The sequence below is a fragment of the Oreochromis niloticus genome, linkage group LG23 (assembly GCF_001858045.2).
Source record: "Oreochromis niloticus isolate F11D_XX linkage group LG23, O_niloticus_UMD_NMBU, whole genome shotgun sequence".
Classification (NCBI taxonomy): Eukaryota; Metazoa; Chordata; class Actinopteri; order Cichliformes; family Cichlidae; genus Oreochromis; species Oreochromis niloticus.
The window spans coordinates 45,020,695-45,043,121 of NC_031986.2; the positions used below are offsets into that span (position 1 = coordinate 45,020,695).

Consider the following 22,427-nt stretch of genomic DNA (forward strand, 5'->3'; position numbering starts at 1 on the left):
TTTGATGGATTTTTGAGCCGGTAACTCTGGAGACATGAGAGGAAACATGGTCAGCAGCCATGTCCAAAGTTGTGGCTCTTCACATTAAAGTTTGACTGTTCAGGTCATGGAGGTAGGTTGATCCAGGTGTTGCTTATCCCAGCATGCACTTGGTGACATGCAGGCAAACATCCATCAGCCAATCAGAGGAAGCCATTCCTCTCTGCAAAGTGTATCCTGGCACCCATGGTCGTCTGTATTAATGCCATATCAGTTTGGACTGCCTGCTCTCACATAATGCAATACTATATCAGCGTGATGATGTCATCAGTCAGGGTCTTAGCAGGTGATGCAGGCGTGTACGCATGTTTCATCGCGCTGAATGCATTGCATCCCATCTGTTTGGCTGTACAGTATGTTTGCACATAGAGTCTATCCTGTAATTGTGCGCGTGTATGTCTATTTCTGTGAGGACGCTGACACCTAACCCCCGCCCCGCTGCCCATGATAAATGAGACAGCCAATGCAGGCAATGTGATTGCTGCTAAATTTCATGCTCAGTGTCCATGTTGGCCAGCGAATAATTTAATCTGTCTTCGATTTATAAATGACTCTCCAGTGTCTAACTCGTGTGTCCTCCCTCTCTCGTCCTCCTGTGTGTGTGTGTGTGTGTGTGTGTGTGTGTGTGTGTGTGTGTGTGTGTGTGTGTGTGTGTGTGTGTGTGCGCGCAGGCTCTCGGAGGACTCCACGCTGACAACATTAGATGCACTTAAGGCTCGGATACGGGACTTGGAGAAACAGCTGTCTAAAGGAGACAGATTTAAATGTCTCATCTGCATGGTGAGTGTGAAGGCAAATTAAAGCAATTTCAAACTGTTGGTGTATGTTTGTGTTTTCATTAACATAATACAGTAATATTTTTATGGAAAATGTTTTTGTCTGCGACTCCGCGTATGATCAGATGGTCAGACTGTACTGCAGATAACCTTAATACTGTTTGATACACACAACAAATATTACAGTTTGCATCTGATAAAGCTCTGCGATATTTATTCCTTTAAATTCGGACTTATTTTACATGAAAGAATCAAAAACATTGAACAATTATTCACTCAAATATTTATTTAGTCCAAATGCACCACACACTGCTCTTCAAAGTCGACCCCCGTCTGTGAGAATTAATTTTTTTCTATTATTTTACATTTAAAAATTGTAAGTGATTAATTAATGGAAATATATTATTAATCAGTAATAAACAGTTTTTTTGCATGGCTGGCTTATTTCTACGTTAAATGTTTTGTCGTGATTTAAATTTGAAAATCTGTTACAAAGTAAAATATCACAGTGGGATAAACGAGAGATAATCCCAGCAAATGATTCAAAAGTCGCTTCCTTGCAAAGCTCTGATTGTAGTTACATGTGGACACCTAGTGGCAGCTTTGTTGCACTGCAGGTAAACGCTGCTCACCTGTATTTTGCCTGTTTCTGTGTGCAGGACACCTACACAACACCGCTCACCTCCATCCAGTGCTGGCATGTTCACTGTGAGGAGTGTTGGCTTCGAACGCTGGTAAAAAGCTGAACATAAAAATGATGCAAAATATCCAGAACGAAGTAAAAGTCTGTAAGAAAAGTCTCACCTTTCTTTTTCAAAGGGAGCAAAGAAGTTGTGTCCTCAGTGCAACACCATCACCTCACCTGGAGACCTGAGGCGAGTTTACCTGTGACTCACTTTCAGGGATTTCTGTTTTGACCAATCAGGCTTGGACTTGTTGGGCAGCTGGCCTGTCATGCAAGCCCACCTTTCCCCTCTCCCGTCCCTCTTCCTTTTCCTCCTTCTCACTCCTTTTCGGTCTCACCGTCGTCGTTCTCCTAACAGCTACTAACTAACTGAGTGCGACCTCTGACCTGTAGAATATCCATGTTTCTACTGCATCGTCCAGCAGATCAGAAGAAACATCTGAAACCATCTGAGAGCTCAGGCACTGAGAAAAAAAATGCTTTGAGGCTATTTATCGATTTTTAAAAAAAATCTTTTTTTTCTGTTTTATGGAAAGATGATTGAACTGAATCGCAAAGCACATGTACATAATTTTGTGTATGTATGTTTGGAGTGGTGTGTGTATAGGATGTTGACTAGCAGACTGTATTTACTGTACAGAGTTTGTCTTTGCTTAGGTCACTTATTCTTTGTTTAGCTCTTGTAGGTTAGAAACATTTACAGTAATAATCATCACACGGGAACTTGTTTTGTCTTTGTTATTGGCGTATTTCTTTGTATAGGATCACTCAAATCTAATTTTATCAACATTACTAAAATAAAATCTGTGTCTAAAGGCGGTTGTTTCCTGAAATATTTTAACTGTGAGCACGTAAAGAGTATCTGCTACACCTGCCGCAGGTGTGGACCGTAGACGTGAATGGGCGGCAAGCATTCCTGTGTTGTTGGCGTTTGTTGACGGCCTTATGATGACTCTGGGACGTGTGTGCGCCCTTTAAGAAGTGGGTCGCTGCGGGATTAGCCAGGCAGAGCCCATCGCAGCTCATCTGGAGTTGAAAGACTCTAAAGCCTGCTATTCTGAGCCGTTACTGCACGGCCACTTAAGTTCAGCCACATCACACAGAGAGACGTAAAAGAGCAATGTGCCTCCGTCGTAGAGTGGAACAAGAGACGGCAGAGTGAGTCCAGTTTCTGCCGATGGACTGACATCTACGGGCAAAAATTAATGCACACGTGTTGAAGTGAGCGGGGTTGTGAAACAAAGTCTGCATGCAGTACACACACAGGACCAGGAAAGACCCCGCACACTCAGAAACAAAGATTCTTCATCCTCAACAAACACGAAGCAATAATTTTATATCAAATCAAACGTTTATTTATTTAAATAATTAATCATCAAGAAAAATATGCCTAGTATAAACTGAATGTACACCAATCAGGTAAATGTCATTTGATCAGATTCTAATAAAAATGAACCATTTATGTTAGACTTAGTTAAAGTCGGCATTTTGGACAGAGTGTTTTTCTTGAGTGCTCAAAACAAGTCAGCATGCCCCAACGTGATTGGTTAGTGAGCTGAAGGGAGGTGGTTATAATCCAGACTGACAGTCAGGTGCTTTGGTGAGTCGGTGTGACACACACACACACACACACACACACCATTAAGAAGCCCGGCTGCAGAATCATCTGTTACTCCACGTCCCTCCAACACAGACGACACACACAGAGACGCTCTGACAAAAGGTAAGGTCAATAAAACTCGAAGAAAACGAGAGTAAAACATTAGAATAGAATAGAATAGAATAGAATAGAATAGAATAGCTCTTTATTGTCACTGTTACATAAACAATGAAACACAGTTTGGCATCTCTCTGTTTACACAAGAAAGATATGCACAAGTTATACATACACATGCATACACACAGATACATATACCTACATGCACATACATACACATTTATTAGAAAACAGCTCTGTTGTATAAATATAGAGTGAAAATGTGTCAAACAGTCTGTGGTCCACCAAGAAAAAGCGACTGGGACAAATTCAGTGGCTGCTCTTTGAATTAGGAAGGAAAGATGCAGAGTTAAAATGTTAATAAATGATCATAAATGATAATAAACATTAATAGATATGCTATTGTTATCTTTTCAGGAAATTAAATGATGAAAACTAGCAGTGTTAATAGTGATAAACAGACTGTGGATTATTGTTACTGCTCATGTGTTCTCTCCAACATCGATGCAGTTACCTCAGAAGTAACTATGTAACCATAGATGAGTGTTCCCATCAGCAGTCAGCTGTAACAGGTGTGCGAATGAAAAAGCGCTCGAACTGATAAATCCAGTCAAGGTGCCCGAGTAAACGTGCTGCTGGGGAAGATTTTTGTGTTATTGGGTAATTCTGTTAACGGGGATTCATCCAGTCTTTAGGTAAATGACTCACCTGTCCTGGACCTTGAGCGCCACCTGGCTCAGATCCAATTATCCCGGCTGACTGACCCCTCGTGGCTTCATTAACAGGCATCCTTAGCGTTAACCTCAAGGCCTCTGGCTGTCTAACCAGTCAGCAATTAGGACGTGGACGCATTTTGATACTTTAATTAAGGACACAGAAATTTCTGAGTGTCAATTAATTCTTAGATTGCAACAGTAGTGATACGAGAGGAACTGCCTGCTTTTAACCTCCTCGGTGTGTAGAGAAGCTTGGATCAAAAGATTTAGCCTTACGGCACCTAAGACGAGCAAACAGGATAGCTGAGATCTTTGCCAGGAGCAGCTATTCACAGGAAGAAAGGGAGATTATTAAGGTAAAGCACCTGAAAGACACCATAGCTCACCGCCTTTGAAATGTGTGGTTTGAACACTTTGTTGGGCTGTACAAATCTCTAATTCTAATAAATCCCTCTTCCCCATCTGTGGCTCTTAGAACGATGTCGGGACCGAGGCCCGTGGTGCTGAGTGGCCCCTCTGGAGCAGGGAAGAGCACTCTGTTGAAGAGGCTGATGAAAGAGCACGAAGGAGTCTTTGGATTCAGCGTCTCACGTACGTTTTTGTGCCAACGGGTGATCGGCTTCCTTTGTAAAACATCCTGTCTGAGGTGGAAGCAGCAGCCTAATTCTGCACATGGCAGTAACGGCTGTAAAGTTGAGACTGATGTTTTTGCAATTCTTTCCCCGCAGACACAACGAGGAACCCTCGACCAGGAGAGGAAGACGGCAAAGGTACAACAGTTATGAATGAAAACCGGTTTGTTGCTGACACTTTTTAAGTGGGTGCTCATGTTTGGTGCTTTCACATTGTGTTAGGATCACATGATTCACAAAACATCAGCCCTGCATCTGGATTTAAGCTTGTAGAGCTGAGATAAAAGTGGATAAAAGTGAAGAATCTGACAAACAAGCTCCTTTTCATTTTGTTTCCTAGCCTCCCCCCACCCACTCCACACCCACAGCACTTCTTACTCCCAAGTGAACTGCAGGAATGGTTTGCCACCCTGTGAGGCTTCCTTGGTTTGGGGATAAAGCTCTCTCTGTGCCTTTTTTGTTTTCTCCATAGGGCTGAACAAGCTCCCCATGCTTCTGGGGGCTACTTTACTGCCCGTAGCAGCCGTCTTATCCTCTGAGGACATAGAAATGTCAGCCTCATTTTCGTGTCCAAATGAATCAGAACCCACAGACGAAGGTGATCTCAGTGTGATTCCTGATCACAGTGTATTTTTTACCGCAGATGGATGGGGGTTACTTTCATCATCCTGGCACGTTATCATTGGATTGATAGGAACTGGTCAAAAAATTGAAAATAATGTAAACATATATATATTTTTAAAAAGTAAAATGACCTCAGGAAGACGAGACAGTTTACACTTTGGAGTAAAAAGCTTTTGAAAATAGCCCCCTGTGATGGCTCAGCAGTGATTCCCATTTCCACTCCCACACGTCTTTAGATCCACACTAGTGATCCCATTTCCTCTTTTTCCTGATAGGCAAGATGCATCCAACCATTGGCCACATGCAGGAGAACAAAAGGTTATTTTTAGAATAATTTTAGAACATGTTGCCTCCATTTTATTTCATTCTTTAGTCGAGGTCCAGGCGTCTTTTAAACTAATATTGAGTGATGAACGGGTTTCCATCGATCACAACTGCGTCCCATTTTAATAAATGAGGATTTTAACATGAGCAGAAATCTCTGACACACCGCAGTTTGTTTAAATCCACCCTGCTCTCATGCTTATTATCTCTTTGTTTTACAGCGTTTCTCTCCAAACTGAGTCTGACTCCTTCATGTTGTCATGCTAATGGTTGCTTCCATCACTGTGGCCATTAGCGGTAGACGTAGTAACGTGTTTGCTTTTGAAACTTTGACGTTTTGATGTTTGGAAGATGAAGGTCTGTGGATCGCGTGTGGACAATGTTCCACATAGAGACTGACAATCACGGCACAGTTTAAATTAGGCTCAGACACGCGTGATCAGCTGTGACAGTCTGTTACACTGTGCATGCTTTGCTACACTGTAGTGAGCTCTTGCTTGATTTTGCTTTGATTATTTTCCACGCAGAGCTCGATTCACTCTACACGTTGCTCCCCACAGACTATCATTTCACAACGAGAGAGGCCATGCAGGAGGGTATCGACAAAGGAGAGTTCATTGAGCACGCGGAGTTTTCTGGCAACATGTATGGAACAAGGTAAATGGATATGTGGGAGATAATTCACGCACTTTTTAAAAGATTCATAAACACTATGACTTGCATGTATATTCTCTGACATTTCAAAATATTCTTTTCTAAGTCGAGGCAGAGGGCCAACCCTGAGTTATCCCGCTCTCTGTAAGACTGTCCGGTCTGTGCAAACCGCTCTGACACGACAGCTTCTAATCTCGCGCGATGTCATTTGAACTGAACTGAGTTGATTTAAAAACAGAACTGATCAAACTTTGCTGAGAAAACATTTGCAGGGATGTGAAACTCGTCACGAGCCTCACACAGTCTTTCTGCCACCTTACAGAGAATTACCTACACATTGAATCAATGAGATAATGTAAGAAAAAGAGCCACAATTTCAACAGTATGTCAGAGTTTGACTACATGATAAAGAGATGCTGCTGTAGTAAATGAAAGAAATCTGTCAGCACGTCTCGTTGGGCCTAAACTGTGAGAAGCAAATGTCAAAAATTACAGGAATCTATAATTGAATTATGTGAGCATAGTATGAGTGGCCACTGGGGAGATCGTTATCAGTAGGAAAAGCTGTAACACTGGTGAAAATACAGTTAAAAGTCTGAAATTTTCTTTACATTTTCCAAAGTCACCCAGTGGGCTGATTCCGCCTGAAGCTCGACACCCAGGATTTCGGATTTGACTGATCATACCAAACACATTTCTGCTGAAAATACTGTCACTCATACAGCCTGAACTTTTTTCATTAGAAATAAAGACAGAGCCTTACATAAATGTCACACTGTGGGCTTAGTAACAGGGATCAAGCGGCTATATAATAGTCTGGTGACAGATGGAGCTTTAACCCCCATTAGGTCAAAAAGAGCAACGCTGTGGCTCAGCACCTTGTGTCACATTTAATCTCTTCCTCTTGTTCTGAAGATAACACTCACTCACTGAGTCTGAGCAGCTTGGATCAGTGCAGCGATCCTCTTATCCTCTTACCAGTCACTTCATGTGAGAAGCACAAACTTACATTCAGTACCTGCTTGGATGTTTCTGCTCTCGTGAATGGCACGGCTTATTGAAAAAGGACTCCTGTTTCTTTAGTAAGGCTTCTGTGGAAGACGTGCGAGCCAAAAACCTGATCTGCATCCTGGACGTGGATATCCAGGGGGTGAAGCGGATTAAAGAGACCGACCTGAACCCCATCTACATCTCCATCCAGCCTCCATCTATGGAAGTTTTGGTAAATCCTTTTATTGTGATTAATCAACAGCATATATCGATTCTTTTCTTGCGCTTTTAAGCTTTATTATTTATTCATATTTGCACTTTGAGTGCGCTTTAAAAGTGTGACAAGACTTCACCTGATAGTAAGAAGCAGTGCCCAGTTATATGTAGGTGCTCTGTTGTGATTCCATGAAGCTTGTCCTGTCGTCTCTCTCAGGAAGAACGTCTGAGGGACAGGCAGACGGAAACAGAGGAGAGTTTACAGAAACGTCTGGAAGCGGCACGCGCCGACATGGAGCTCAGTAAGTTTCCCATCATTTCCGGTGGAACGTGATCCCGAATGTAAAGCCAATTATTGCAATTTGATTTCATTTCTAGGTAAGGAGCCCGGAGTGTTTGATGTTGTGATCATCAACGATGACTTAGAAAAGGCCTACGAGGAGTTAAAAGAAATCCTGGATGAAGTAAGTAAAAGCATGAAGTCTCTTTGCTCCTTTATGAAATACTCATCAGATGATTGGTTGAAGTATTTGTCACCTCTCTCTCTCTCCACAGGAAATTAAAAAAGTTCAGGAGGCCAAATCATAATAAGGAAATAATAAGGCAGTCTTTCAGCAGGTGGACAGGAACACTCTGATGTGTCTTTGACTGGAATAGCTCCATCTTCACTGGAACACGTGTGAAAAAAGGAAAGCTCTTCCTTACGCTCAGGTTTGCTCAGTGCAGTTCAAACACAGATGGAAACGAAGAGCTCTGGACTGACGTGTGTCACATGTCCTTTGTGTTAGATTTAGTAAAAGCCGTGGCTGATATTTAGGTGTGTAGTTCTACTTCATAGATTTCTGCCATTTGGCTCAGCAGGTACGAATAAAGACAGCAGCTGGAGACAAACGCCAAACCCGGTGCTACATTTGGTCGTCACAGGCTGGCACAGATCTACTTTAGCTCCACATCTAGAAAGTGTTCAGCGATACTATCTTTAATTTGTCTCCTGAACTAGAAATAAATTTACTCTTAGTCGAGTATATTTTCAGGATGGACTCATGCACATGAACTACAGAGCATCTGAAAATCACTGTTTGTGGTAGATTTAATCTAAAATGTGTCTTAGAGCTGAAATGTATGTGTGTTGTACTCAAACGAGACAGAATAAAGAGTTTTAGGACAAAGACTGAGCACTTTGAGTTGTTTAATAATGATTCAATCGACTAACTCGTGTAAAGTTTCACATAAAATACTGCGTTAAAGTTTTACGGAGACAGAACTGCAAAGCCAAGCATGTCCATCCGTCTGCCAGAGGAGCAAAACAACATTTAGTTAAACTTTACAGCTCATGCAGCAGCGCCGTGCACACCTTATGTGATCACATGTTATCCCTGATACGCACTAAATAAATCACCAGACTATCATACGCAATCGAACACAGAAGCAACTCATTAAGACGCATCAAATTTTAAAAATCAAACGTTTTTATAAATCAAACCCGGCTCCAGGTTGGCAGACAAAGAGCAACACTTGAAGCACAAACCGCTGCACTGACACGTCGTTACGGCTGCAGGTTTTTTTCTTCTTTAAGAATGATGATGGTAACTTTGGCATCGTCGCCTCACTGGAAGAAGAAGGGACCCTGAAGCTTGGTGCGCACCTGATCTCGTTTCTCCTCTTTCTGCTTGAGGTAAGCTTTAAGTTTGTCGGTGGAGAAGCAGACTTTGGAGTGTCGGGCTTTGTGTGGGGCGCGATGGGCACGGAGCCACGGATTCTGGAGACACTCGGCCGCAGTGGGTCTCCCCCTACAAAGTTTTTTTTTATCATGTCAGAATGAATGTTAACGTGTGAGTAAGTACACTCTGGGAAAAGACTCACCAGGATTTGTTGTTCAGGCTGCTCTTCATGAAGTTCAGGGCTCCCTCAGACAGACCCGGGTAACAGCGTCCAAACTGGATCTTCCCTTTCCTGATGTTTCTGTCTTGATCCCAGCTGTGCTCTGCATGAAACGGGCTGTCAGCACTCAGCCTAACGTAGGGAAGGATAAAAATTATAGTAATCCTTATTATAACAGAAGTCAGTCTTTAGCCTCCTCACACTATGAAGTCTACAAACCCACATTTATCAGAACATAACAGCCCTGCTACGTTTGGAATTGTTCTCAGATGATGAGATTTAATCCAAATGTGAATAAACCTCTTTGCTTACATAATGAACGACAAAACTCCAACAGCCCAGATGTCGGTCTCTGGCCCAACACCCTGACCTTCGAGGATTTCCGGAGCTTTAGGAAGGATAATATACACTGAGAGAACAGACAGACAGAATATTTTTTATAAAGAGTGGCACATTTACAGGCAACACAACTTTCTGTATTAGGAAAAAGACTCAGACCAAAAAGAAATAGATAAAATGATAAGAAAGTAGACTTGGGTCTGTTAGACTATGGGAGCTAGGGTCAGCTGAGGTGGATGGATTTAGGCTGAGTTATTTCCATCCATCAATCCGTCCTCCGTAAAACAACGTGTACCTTTGCTGCAGGAGTCTGTCGGAAGGCCACGACAGTCAGAGGTTTAGTATGTTAGACGAATCAGAATGTAGCGTACAACATTTAGTCCGAATTTAAATGAAAAAACATACATCATTACCTCTGCTGTCAGAAAAGCCCTGGATGTGCTCGATGTTTAAAGGCTGTCCGGGTGTGAAGGACTGAGCCGAGCCAAAGTCAACAATCTTCAGGTGGTTACAGTCGTCCACCAGCATGTTGTCAGACTTCAGGTCCAGGTGGATGACTCGACGGCTGTGGAGATAGTCGACCGCACTCAGGATCTGAACCAGCACCTCGGCCACTTGAGTCTCTGCGTACAGATCTCTGAGAGGACGCAAACACAGACGTGATGGTGAAGCAACAAATAAGTTCAGGTTATGTGACAATTTATGAATTAGCATAGAAATATTAGCTTAGCTTGATTTTATTACATTTTATTTTGATATACAGTTCTGGTTGTTCTGCCTAATGACTTCTATTTAAATTCTTAATTCTATAGGCTTTCCATTGCAAGCCTATTCATGTGTACAAGTTCTAACCTGAAGCTAGACTGAAAGACGAGGACACACGAGCATTATTAGGAACTATGCTCCTCAGAATTGCTCCTTGGCTGATGTTTTGAGCGCCGTTTACCTCGCAGCCAGGCTGTAGAGGAGCTCCTTGCCGGGACAAAGCTCTTCTACTAACACGAGGTAGCAGGAGGTGATGAAAGCACAGTGCAGCTGAACCAGGTGGGGGTGGTGAAGCCTCCTCAGCAGCTGGTACTCCCTCAACACCAGCTGCCTCTGCTCTGCTTGGTAAGGGGTGATCTTGGCCGCAAACACCTGGCTGGTCTCAGCGTTCCTGCACAGGGCTACCACGCTGAAACGACCCCTGAAAGATGGATGTATGTAGCACTAAATCACAACATGAATCACCCAAGGGCACTTTGCATAGTAAGGCCAAGACCTTAGCATGTAAAATAAGGTTTGGCCTCATGCATACTGGGAATGGTTCTGGTATCCTGTGACCGTGTATTATCATGCACACTGTTACTACCAACAGAAGTAATTAGTTCTTCAATTATAAAGATTAAAAAAACAAAACATAACTTTATTGAACCGCTGCAGCTCATTGTTGAATGTCTCACCTGTTGATCTCAGGCAGGAAGTTGTAGTTCTTGTGTGCTGCTTGTTCTGATCCAATGACCTTTGACCCCAGTGACTCAGTCTGAATGAGAGGAATGTGGATCTCTGTATAACAAACACAAATGCACAGGGGAAAGCTGTTGCACCATGTTTTCAAAAAAAGCATAATAACAATGACATGAAATTATAAAACGACATAACGTCCAATAGCAGACAGCGTTTTTCTTGCCTTCAGGATGAGTCGCCATAACAACGGGAGCTGAAGCGTCACTGAACGGTCCTGCTCCCATCTTTGTGACACAACCCACCCTGAACACGTAAGAAGCTCCTCTCGGTAAGTCCTTTGCCACATAGCAGCTGTCTGTCACGTCCTCTGACAGGACTGTCCACTCCCCCCCTGTGGAGACATGAAACGTCTGAGCTAAACTCTGCCGTTTATGGCTTTTGCAGAACAGTCGAACGACACCAGTGTTAGTGACATATTTCAACTGATGTGTCTGCAATACATGCAAACACAGGTACACTCCTTGCACTCCTCCGTAAGTATCACACTCAATCACCACCCAACCCTCTGTTCATAACCTATGACCTCCTATAAGAAGTGCTACATTCAACTACACTTAAATTTAGGCCAGGGGTGTCCAACTCCAGGCCTCGAGGGCCAGTGTCCTGCAGGTTTTAGATCTCACGCTGGGTCAACACACCTGATTCAAATGATTAGTTCATTCCCAGGCCTCTGGAGAACTTCAGGACATGTTGAGGAAGTCATTTAGCCATTTGAATCAGCTGTGTTGGATCAGGGACACATCTAAAACCTGCAGGACACCGGCCCCGAGGCCTGGAGTTGGACACCCCTGATTTAAGCAATGGAAAACACCAATAATACAGTGCTCTTAAAATTCCCCGGTGTTGTAGACCAGCGGTCCCCAAGCCCCGGTACCAGGCCTCGAGAGTTGAGGCTCAGGTGTAAAATTTATGGTTTTCAGGGTTTTTATCGTTTTTTATCGTTATTATTTTATCGTTTTTGTAGTTTCCTGGGTCTTTTCCCGTATGTTATGAATAAAAATCCTTTTTTTTGGTACCAGTACTGGTTTTATTTTGTTGTATTTATCCTCAACACCTTAAAGGCCGTAAAAAAAAATATTGTCAGACATAAACCGGTCTGTGGCACAAAAGGTTGGGGACCACTATTTTAGACAATAAAAGTATAGTTTAGTCATAATGACATAAACACTAAATTAAATTCTTTTTAACACAAACAACAAAAAACACATTTCTGTCCTGCCATGTCTGCGAACGCACCGTCGGTACAGTACTGCACGCAGTAAGTGACGGGATCACTTGAGTGAACCGGCCTCCACGCCAGGAGGACTCCGCCTCCATCCAACTGTAGCACCTCAGCCTTGCTGGGGCGAACTGGCAGGTCTGAATATTAAGAAAGGGTAACAAAGAGCATGTTCTCAAAGCAACAAATGTGATGTGAAATTTAAAGCAGATCAGTCAAAGAATGTAACCTTTGTCCAACCTTTCTTTTTAAACGCAGGTATTTTGAAGGATGGTAAGAGCTTTGAGCTCCTCTTTTTGGGACTCTCGAGGCTGCTGCTGCGCTTCCTTTCAGGTGGAGTGGGAGCTGATCCTTTCACTATTGGCCCTGTTATAAATAAAAAAGGAAAGCGCAAATGGTGTTAACTTTAGATTGAATAATACAGAATATAATTTCACAACAGTAACACAACGTAGTGCTTATACTGAGGTGTATGTATCTGCGACGCCTTACCTCCTTTACTCACGTCCTCTTTACTGGAGGATCTGGAAAACAGTTTGGTCAGACTTGAGGCTGACGCTCTCATTCTCTTCCTTAGAGACATGGTGGGTGTATCAGGCTTCATGATCTCGCCCAGAGTTGGTCCTAACTCTGTGTCCTCCAGATGGGAGTAGGAATGGCCAGTCCAGGATTGCCTGCGGAAGATGTTCAGCAGTCCCAGTTTTGGTGACCTTCCTGTAGGTGGTCGAGCTTCAAGGGCTGGAGCAGATGCGTGCCTCTGGAGGCTGTGACCCTCTTTCTTGTCCCGGGCTCTGGGAGGCCTCTCTGGAGCCTGTAGAGAAGAGAGGCTGGGACTGGGGCTTGGCATTAGCGGCGTCCCCAGCTGACCTCTGCTGTTTGTGGACAGGTTGGGATTGGAGCGTGTGCGATTACGTGGTGGTGCCCGGGGAAACGAGCTTCGAGGTTTTACTTCTTGGAAAGAGCGAGGCGATGGTGCAATGAGGCGCTCACCCTGATCATCATATCCATCGCCGTCTCCTGATCTGTATCTCCCTCTGAGACGACCGTGACTCAGTTCTTCATTGGAGCCAAGTCTACTTGAAGACTCAGATCCACCATGCTCCAAAATAAAAGACTCAGCCAGAGACCCCTGGGAGCCAGCAAAGTTATCTCCCTCTGTCTGTACTTGGTCTAACCTCGAAGGAACAGAGGATCCTCTAAAAGTCTGAATCACCTGTACAGGAGTGACAGAGCCTCTTCTCGTGGCTCGCTGAGAATTTGGGATTGCCAGCAAGTTTGTCCCGGCCACTTCATCGTCTGTAAAATCTTCCTTTAGACTTTGTGACCCTTCTTCTTCACCGGCGTTCGCACGTTTGGGTGAGGTGGGAGACCGACGTGAATACTCATCAAGAGACCTACTCCTTCTGTGAGGTGGTGCGTTAGCATGGGCGAAACCCACCCCGCTGTCAAACGAGCAGGACTTCTGCATTGCGGTCTGGATGGATGCTCGTCTCTGGCCACGGCTGGTCTCTGTCTCATCCTCCACATATTCAATAAGAGGCTCGTTGAGGCGTCCTGAGAAGCTCCTCCTGAGTGGCTTGCGGCCCCTCTCCTGCTTCTTAGCTTGAAATTTGTCCCTTAATGTCATGTGTCTGGCAGACAACGGCGAAAGCTGATGAGAGTTGCTATAAAAAGTGCTTCGGATGACGCTACCCCGAGGAATACGACCTCCGTCACTCCCTGAACCCTCATCCCCATCCGACAGGTAGAGCGATGGGCTGCTGTCCTTGCTGAACCGACGTTCCCTCTGAGGTGTCCTTTGACACGATACTTCTGATGATGCGACCGATTGCCTGCTTATACTCCGCTCTAATACAGTCCTCCTTCCTACTATCTCCCCATCCTCTTCCTCGCCTAGTGTCAAATCCCCTTCCTCTTCTCCATCCCGGTGGAAGCTGGGAAAAGGATCTGGGATCTGTGCTCTCTCCATTAAAGGATCATAGTCTTCCTCTGTTTCCTCTTCCTCTTCAGTCTGGCTGCAGTGCTGGAAAAAGTCCCAGGAGTCAGCCTCGTCATACTCCGACGAAGAGCCACTGCTCGGGGAGGTACTGCTGTGTTCTTGGGGCTCACGGGGCACCGTCACTGCCGTCTCCCTGAGAGGAGCATCTAGTAGCTCAGGAATGGGCCTCAGCGTGAGCACTGACCCAATGCATGTCAGAGAACGCTGAAGAGAAAGAGAGTACACTTAGACGATCAAACTCGAGATGTTTAGCCTTACAGGAAACCATCTGGTATTTCCTTTTGAATCCAGGCAGGTATTAAAGCCCCAGCAGGAACTCACCTGCCATTTTCTTTTTGAAATAAAGGCTTTCAGACTCCTTGTATTGATTTCATCCGTGTCTTCTCCTGCATGTTCATCCTGACAACAGTCCCAATGATCAATAAGTTTACAGGGTACCAGACATTCACAGTTTAAAGGAAACACCTGATGTTCTGTATATGACCTCACCTGGATCCAGTCATGGCCCAAGCACTCAAAGGCAGACGGTCGCTTCCTAGGTACAGAAACATCAGAGGCATTCTGTTTCACCTTAAAGCAACTGGATCCAACATAATGAAGCTATAAGAAGCTTAGTGGGCGTTAGTATCACTGACACGGGGTACTTTCTGTCATTTGCACATAACTTTAAAGATATCTCACAAGCCCACGTAAAACACCAAAAGTGCTTCCTTACTCTGGGTCAGGCTGAAGGAGCATGTGGAGAAAGTTCTTGGCTTCTGGGCTCCTGTACATGATATCAGGGGCTGCCCAGTTCAGAGTCCCCTCCCCCACCGTCAGCAGTGTGGCGCGGTCAGTCTCGCCAACAAAAGGGCATCGACACACCAGACTGTCCAGATGAAGTTTAAGAGTCATTACATTTTTGGATGTTCTGTATTTTTAAGATTTCAAGATTGCTTTCAAAAAGCGGGGATACATACCAGAGAAACGCAACAACCCCCACGGCCCTGACAAGACAGAAATCATTCCAACGTTTTGTTACATGCAGGACTTTTAACATTTGTGCACTACTGCAAATAATCGTTTACTTTTATTAAATCTCCGTATAAAACTAGAGGGTTGGTTCTACATCTGGATGTAGAGAAATATACAGTATTTTATTTATATCTAAAATATATGTAGCCTTTAAACTCACCAAATATCAGTGGCCACAGTTACTGGTTCTTGGTGAACAATTTCTGGGGCAACAAATTCAGGCGTGCCAAACATGCTGTACTGGTGCCTGGATGTGTCTATTTCCTGGCAGAAGCCAAAGTCACAGATTTTGATCTCGTCTCTTGGGGGATACACCATGAGGATATTATCAGGCTAAAAGGAAGAAATATGAAAAAGAAACTTGATGAAAATAAATCCCAGAGCAAATAATGCGATGCTGACAGCAGCTGAGCGCTCACTTTAATGTCCAGATGCAAGATGTTCATGCTATGAATGTGACCAACTCCCTCCAGAATTTGCTGTATGAATGACTGAATCTGAAATAAGAAGACACAACACATGTCATGCACCTTTTCTGCAAGACTCAAATCATTTAATAAAGTAAATTAAATATACCTCTTTTTCTGAGACTGATCCTTTCAGGAATAAATGATCCAGAAGCCCGTGAGAACAGCAGCTAGAAAAGCTGTTAAAGAACTCACAGCTTCAATATGGTCAAACACACAGGGAAAAATGAACTGTAACATGTAAGAGGTAGGATACATTTCTGTAATCAGCACCAAGGTGCGTCTGGTGCAAAAGAAGTCCAGCAGACAAGCCACTCTGGGGTGAGCGAGCCGGGACAGCAGGTCCCTCTCCTGGAAGGCCCTGGTCCGGGTGCTGCTCCGCAGAGGCAGAAACTTGGCCGCAAAGACTTCACCGGTCCTTCTGTGGACGATGCGCTTCACTACTCCGAACGTTCCCCTGAAACACAGAAAGATGATTTATTGCACATGAAATCTCGGCAAAGATAATACTAAAGAGAAATTGCAGATTCACCTTCCAATTTCATCGTGGACGTCATAGACAGAGAACAGCTTCCTTCTTTTTCCCAGCTCCACCTCTCTCTCCTGAAACTCCAGGGGTCCTGCAGGGAAAAAACTAAAGCTGCGACTAATTCCAGAGCTGGAAACAACATACACACGCTACAGCGACGAGCAGCCCTTTGATTATTTTCATCTCCCGTGTTACCTTCTTCTACTGTCAGCTCAGCCTGACACGATGCATAACCAGAGTCGTTGTGAGCGAAGCAGGTGTACATCCCACTGTCCTCACCCTCGGTGCACACTATGGTTAATGAGCAGCGGGCACCATGTTGTCCCATCTTCACATTCTCATTGGCTGCAAGCTCCTCTTCGTCCTATTAATGTGGATGACCAGCACTTTCATTTATAAATAAGCTTTCGGATTGAAACCAGCAGTTTGTGATCCTAAAACAATGTGATTCCCTGTTACAACCTTTTGAAGAGTTGATATATACTAAAAAATCAGCTCAGAAAACAACTCAAAAAACTCAAAACTCTGCTCGTACCTTGTACCACTTTATCTTAGGTGCTGGTCTTCCTGTGATGATGGCTATAAATGTCGATGGGTGACCCGGCTCTACAAACAGGTCCTCGATGGGTATCTGAATAGAGGGAGGAGCTAAACAACAAATTGGATTAATGAGCTAATTATGTAAAATGTGATATTATTCTGCATGTCATGAGTAGGAGACAAGAATACCATCTGCAATTTCCTGTATTTGCTCTGAGATGTAGATCTCCTCTTCTTCCTCATGGTAACTCATGGGCTGCTGTGGTGCTTGATCGGCTGACGTGGGGGCATAAAGAGTCACTTCAGCACCACCCTCAGCGCTGCAGACAAACATTAGATTAAGGACACAGTTATTACACAGTAAATCCTTAAAATCCAGATCTAGTTTCACAAGTAAACCATTAAACAGAGACAAACACATTCACAACATGATCAGGATGCTGATTTAATGTCGAAGTGAAAGTCGGTGCATGCAGCTGAACTTACTGTTCAGGACTTTCGGGAGGAAAAAGCATCTTGGCTTTAGAAGTTGGGTTGAAATCAGCCTGTAACCATTTCTTCACAAATGCAGCAGACCAGCCCTCTGAGTCAGGATCTATGAAGATCAAAACAAACTCAGCCAGAAAACAATGGCAGTAATTATATATTTGAAAGGATTGTACTCTTATTAATAAGTTGAAAAAGGAAACATTTAGGGCACATTACCTTACAGCGCAGGAACAGTATCAATGTGCTGTGATCCTTACCTTCAGCCTCTGGGTTGGATCTTACCAACCCACCACATCAACGGGACATGGACACATGCCCCCAGCTAGACGGGTGCAAAAGTGACACTTGCCCAGCACATGACCATCTTTTGTTCGTAGGAGTGAAGAGTTAGCTGGGCATGCGTTGGCAAGAGGAGAGAGGGGGATGCTGAGTGGTTATTTGTTATCATGACAATGATGACTTACATGGAGCTGTCCATGTGAGGAACCTCCTGCTTTAGGACCAGTACAGGGAAAATGAAAAAACACGTAAGTTACGGACAATGGAAGGGCAAACATGGCGTCAGCAGTCCAGAAAATATATATATACTCAATGGCTTGTAGATCGTACATGCTATACTTACACTGATCGCTCTATTCTACTGTATTGCTCTGCTTTAACTGTGGATTCTGTAGCAAAACTAGCAGAGTTGGAAAATCACTGCATAATATACAGTAACAGCTACTTCCAAGCCTTGTATATTTTATTTATATTTATTTTTACTTGTTGTTTATCTGTTTAGTTTGAATCCATGCCTTCTGTGAAAAGTGGAAATGTGATGAAACACAAAACCGTTGCATACGGTAAAGGTCTTCTCATGGGAGAGGATGCTGTGGAGTAAGGTATGGTGTCTATGTTGAATGGTAGCCACTAGATCCCATCGTTATGGCAACAGAACAAATGTTAGCTTTGAAAACACCATGTGACCCTAAAAACATTTCAGGCATCCCATACATGCAGAGGGTGAAGTACTACAGATCTACAGTCAGTTATTAGAGAAGAGCAAGTGAACACTCAGGTCTAAGGAGCTTGGAAAGAAAAGCGTCTGGACTTCTTTAAGTTGCTTGAAGACGTTTCACCTCTCATGTGAGAAGCTTCTTCAGTTCTAGGGTCAAAGAACCCGGATTTACACACCTTGGCTTGTGTGATTGGGTGGAGGATCATTAGGAGGTCCATGTCCCACGGGGTTTAAATCTGGGACTCTCCACCATTTGACCCTAGAACTGAAGAAGCTTCTTGGATGAGATATGAAACGTCTTCAAGCAACTTAAAGAAGTCCAGACGTTTTTCTTTCCAAGCTCCTTAGACTCCGATGACCTGGATGACTGAGAACCTTCACAGACAACAATGACTCAGGTTTTAGATTAGTATTAGAGAGTATGAGATATTCATGTGTAAGTTGGTTTTTGCAGGAAAATGGTAGTTACAGATACTGATATGGTATGGATATGAAGTGTGCATTTTTCATGACATGCCAAGTAAGAAATGGGTTGATGGTGAATAAATGCTGACGTGGTTTTATCTCGTGTGATATATGACAGGTAAAAGTTAGGATTTTGCATTTGCTGCACAGTGCAAATAGAAACTGCATCAACTCTGTGGCATTCAGCTACAGTGCAGACTACACCCAACGCCATAATCCTGAGGAATCTAGTGACAACTGGTAGGGTGGTTGGAACTACTCATGATGTGAGTGTGTGTGACATGAGGAAAAGGAAAACGTGAGTAAAGTCTCAAAATGGTGTAAACTTGATCAAACGAATGGAGGGTGGAAAGGTGAAACTGATCCAAACTGTTTGTAGTGAAGGGAAGAGATGTCACACGGTGTGATGTAAAAACAGGGTGAATGGACAATGGCATGTGCTTCACCCTTTCTCGAACACAGCTGAACTAGTGAGAGAGTGAACCCCCCCACTTAAAAATGCTCTTATGGGTTCCCAGCCTAGGTGGAGGATATTAACTTCAGTGGCTCTGACTGTCATACCTTTAGGAGGTAAGTCCTGTGATTGGTCATTCTCACGGTCAGTCGGGGGGACATAGGCGGGGCATAAACCTGCCTTGCACTTGACGCCACCAAGTTCATTCCAAAGCTGAACAAAATAAAACATTTTCATACATTATCGCAAAGGGAGAGCGCTGATATTAGTGACACCAGCTGTGTTCGATTCGTGTTTTATACCTCACACTCGTACTGCCCAATATCTGCTTCAGTTGCCCCGACGACGGTCAGAGACAGGATCCCGCTCCGTGCATCATTCATAATCAAGTATTTCTGCTGCTCAGTCAACTCTTTGCCATCCTTCAACCACCTGTCAAGTGCAAGCAGCGCTGCATTCAGGACACACAATAATTACAAAATCGTAAAGCGACTACAGCGGTCAGCTCTGTGCTGCGATACCTAATTCTGGGTAAAGGAGTGGTGAATGTGGAGCAGGAGAACTGGATGTCCTCTCCTTCAATGAGACAAGCACTTTCCAGTCGACTCACGAATCTGGGTGGAGCTGGAGAAAAGAAGCAGCGCATCAAAAGATCAGGTTTAGCCAATGACTAGAAACAACCAAGAGCAGCAGCTATTATATTAATATTATAAGTGGTAGGTAGTAACTCCGGGGCTCTCAGGGGAAATGTTCTTACCCTACACAACGAATGAGTTTTTGGCAACATTAAAGTTGGATTTATGAAACGTGCATAACGGTGTATGTTGTTGTCACTGCTGCGTGCATGTTAGTAAATCAAAATCATTCAGACACAGCAGCGTTGTGCAATCAGCATACAATTTGCATACCATCTGCATACTGCCCCGCCCCCATTTCTCTACATAAAGAAGCACAGATGTGAAATGGCAAAACTGGTGTAAGAGAGAAGCCCGCACCTCTCAGGCAGGGAATAAGGAGAAGGTCAGACTATAGAAAATTACATAATGCTGTCTGAGGTCCAAGGAGTAAGCCAGAAGGGGTGTAGCCTTTCAAAGTGCTTCGACTGGAGTGACGAAACATTTAAAAATAAATCAATAAATAAAAAGCAACGAATATGATTTCCTCTGAGACCACTGTGGCTGAAATAAAAAAAACACAAAGTTGAAAAAGGCCAACAGACCACGAGAAAGAAGAGAAAACAGGTGGAAGACAAGGACAAGGTGTCATGTGTCAACCTAAAACGAAAAACTCACTACAATGAAAAAAAAGGTCCAAATTCTCAGCTTCATGAAATAGTATCAAGAAATCACGCTGTCATGATGGAAGTCATTCTAAAGAAAGGTAAGAATGTTTAAGCTATGATAAAATGAAATAACGTATAGGGAAATATGTTTAAATTAGTAATTTGTTTAATTTACATGTTTTCTTTTTAATTGCAATTTTGTGCATTTTCTTGCTTATGCTGTTTTAAAGAAGGACATTTTTGTAAATAATAACCAAAAGGCAATAATAAAAACAATAATAATTATTGTGGTTGTTACTTGTAGAAGTAGTAGTAGCAGTAGTAGGTGTAGTATTCATTTTAAAGATTTGTGTTTAAATTCCTAAGGCAACCAGGAAGTTGTTTATTTGTTTTTTACTTCTAAATTTGTTCCTATTATCGATCAATCATGGATACGTGTGTGAAACAGTTGATTTACGAACAGATTTGTTTAAATCAGTATCACAATACTTTATTAATCCCTAAGGAAATTGTACAAAATAGTTCCCCGACAACAAGGAGAACCAAAACTTTCTCGAGCCGCATGTTTGAGAAGACAGCTATTAAAACAAACAAACACTCTGACTTTTTCTTACTTTTTTCTTTGTCTTTTACTTCGTATGTTAAAGTAAGGAGACAAAAACAGGAGCAACTGAAACAGGCTGCGTGCCGGCTGACGCATGCGCACAAATCAATCGAGCCCCAGTGTTAGCATAGCTTAAACTCGGATTGGTAACTCACTCTGCACCACCACCTTAGCCAGAGTGCCAGCACTGCCCATGAAGCTGGTAGCGTAGCACGCGTACTCTCCAGAGTCCTCCGCAGTGAGGCTGTCCACGATGAGACTACAACAGCCCGACCGGTCTGCTGTGATGATGTGACGTGGGTCGTCCTCCAAAGGAAGGCCATCTAGGAGGAAGAGGTCAGAATCCAGGTAGGTTCATCACTGTGACCATAACACTGTTAGTGCAAATGTGGCTTTACTCAATTATGTGTGTAAGTGGTGATAAACTAGTCTGCTATTCTGGACACCGTCTCCGTGACATATCACACAAATACACTTTTTTTTTTATTTTTAGGTACAGAGTAATACCTAAAAGTGAAACTGCCTTTGTGAAAATGACACATTGGGTTGAAGTGCAGTTTTATACCTAACATGAGTTTAGATGACAAAGGATTGGCACGTGCAAACTGAGTATATGAAGTGCATAACAAATTTACTAGACAACCCGATATAAAAACAAGAAAACACAAATGTATTAAAAAAAATGGTGATTTAACCATTACAGAAGCATAAAAATGATGCTGGTACTTGATACTGTTGATATTGATTGATTGATACTGATGATTGATTGATCTAGGGCAGGTGTAAAGCTTACATTAGGTGGTAGTCTAATAAATGTGTTCAGCACAGTATGTAAGAGTTGGCTTAACTGTCAGTTTTTCTTATAAGTCAAAGTTACTTTGGATGCAAAATGTGGATACACAACGATCTGATAAAACATCAAACAGATGCAACCATCTCAAATATAATTTTCTATTATGTGTCTATTTTCAAACCTTTGAGCCAGCTGATCTCTGGTTTTGGAGATCCTGACACTTTGCAGGTCAGCTTGATTGTTTGTCCCATCTTTGACGTGCAGTCAGACAACAGTAACTCAAACACTGGGGGACCTGTTCATACAAACACACAAATATACATCAAGCACACAGCGGTACTGCACCCATCAGTTTATCTTTGACTGTTTATCACTGAGATAACTTTTAATCCAGCGTTTTAGAACTGAATGCTGCCATGTTAGGTTAATGAATGAAACAGTATTTAGTTTTATGGTTTTATCATAAAAATGTTCAA

General features: G+C 43.2%; 3 protein-coding genes across 9 annotated transcripts in view; 2 read left to right on the plus strand and 1 right to left on the minus strand.

The window, feature by feature from the left end:
- rnf220b (ring finger protein 220b) overlaps nt 1–2,315 on the plus strand; it is a 31,276-nt gene extending 28,961 nt beyond the window's left edge. For all 6 annotated transcript variants that reach the window (XM_025902638.1, XM_025902636.1, XM_013266412.3 and 3 more), the window contains 3 exons: nt 711–819; nt 1,475–1,549; nt 1,635–2,315. In XM_025902638.1, the coding sequence (XP_025758423.1) occupies nt 711–819; nt 1,475–1,549; nt 1,635–1,706 (256 nt within the window). In that variant the 3' untranslated portion in view covers nt 1,707–2,315. The remainder of the gene's footprint in view (nt 1–710; nt 820–1,474; nt 1,550–1,634) is intronic.
- Nucleotides 2,316–3,126: 811 nt separating this feature from the next.
- On the plus strand, nt 3,127–8,542 carry guk1b (guanylate kinase 1b). 2 transcript variants are annotated; one of them, XM_005479188.3, is made up of 9 exons: nt 3,127–3,223; nt 4,409–4,524; nt 4,662–4,703; nt 5,038–5,163; nt 6,074–6,170; nt 7,251–7,389; nt 7,591–7,675; nt 7,752–7,837; nt 7,929–8,542. In XM_005479188.3, exons 2-9 carry the CDS (start codon nt 4,413–4,415, stop codon nt 7,959–7,961), a joined length of 720 nt encoding a protein of 239 aa, XP_005479245.1. In that variant the 5' UTR covers nt 3,127–3,223; nt 4,409–4,412; the 3' UTR covers nt 7,962–8,542. The 2 variants fall into 2 exon arrangements, with proteins under 2 accessions (XP_005479245.1, XP_005479246.1); XM_005479189.3 differs by lacking the exon at nt 5,038–5,163.
- A 3-nt stretch (nt 8,543–8,545) lies between these two features.
- obscna (obscurin, cytoskeletal calmodulin and titin-interacting RhoGEF a) overlaps nt 8,546–22,427 on the minus strand; it is a 48,161-nt gene continuing 34,279 nt past the window's right edge. Inside the window, exons 52-80 of the mRNA XM_019351898.2 lie at nt 22,133–22,246; nt 21,314–21,481; nt 19,794–19,896; nt 19,575–19,704; nt 19,380–19,485; nt 17,354–17,462; nt 17,057–17,187; nt 16,863–16,975; nt 16,523–16,691; nt 16,331–16,418; nt 16,055–16,255; nt 15,908–15,968; nt 15,751–15,828; nt 15,492–15,664; nt 15,277–15,303; nt 15,033–15,185; nt 14,807–14,852; nt 14,639–14,716; nt 12,811–14,521; nt 12,559–12,684; nt 12,336–12,458; nt 11,263–11,430; nt 11,036–11,138; nt 10,540–10,779; nt 10,007–10,230; nt 9,889–9,903; nt 9,567–9,642; nt 9,237–9,386; nt 8,546–9,163 (exon numbers count right to left, since the gene is read on the minus strand). Of these exons, the coding sequence (XP_019207443.1) occupies nt 8,980–9,163; nt 9,237–9,386; nt 9,567–9,642; nt 9,889–9,903; nt 10,007–10,230; nt 10,540–10,779; nt 11,036–11,138; nt 11,263–11,430; nt 12,336–12,458; nt 12,559–12,684; nt 12,811–14,521; nt 14,639–14,716; nt 14,807–14,852; nt 15,033–15,185; nt 15,277–15,303; nt 15,492–15,664; nt 15,751–15,828; nt 15,908–15,968; nt 16,055–16,255; nt 16,331–16,418; nt 16,523–16,691; nt 16,863–16,975; nt 17,057–17,187; nt 17,354–17,462; nt 19,380–19,485; nt 19,575–19,704; nt 19,794–19,896; nt 21,314–21,481; nt 22,133–22,246 (5,168 nt within the window). The 3' untranslated portion in view covers nt 8,546–8,979. The remainder of the gene's footprint in view (nt 9,164–9,236; nt 9,387–9,566; nt 9,643–9,888; nt 9,904–10,006; nt 10,231–10,539; nt 10,780–11,035; nt 11,139–11,262; nt 11,431–12,335; nt 12,459–12,558; nt 12,685–12,810; nt 14,522–14,638; nt 14,717–14,806; nt 14,853–15,032; nt 15,186–15,276; nt 15,304–15,491; nt 15,665–15,750; nt 15,829–15,907; nt 15,969–16,054; nt 16,256–16,330; nt 16,419–16,522; nt 16,692–16,862; nt 16,976–17,056; nt 17,188–17,353; nt 17,463–19,379; nt 19,486–19,574; nt 19,705–19,793; nt 19,897–21,313; nt 21,482–22,132; nt 22,247–22,427) is intronic.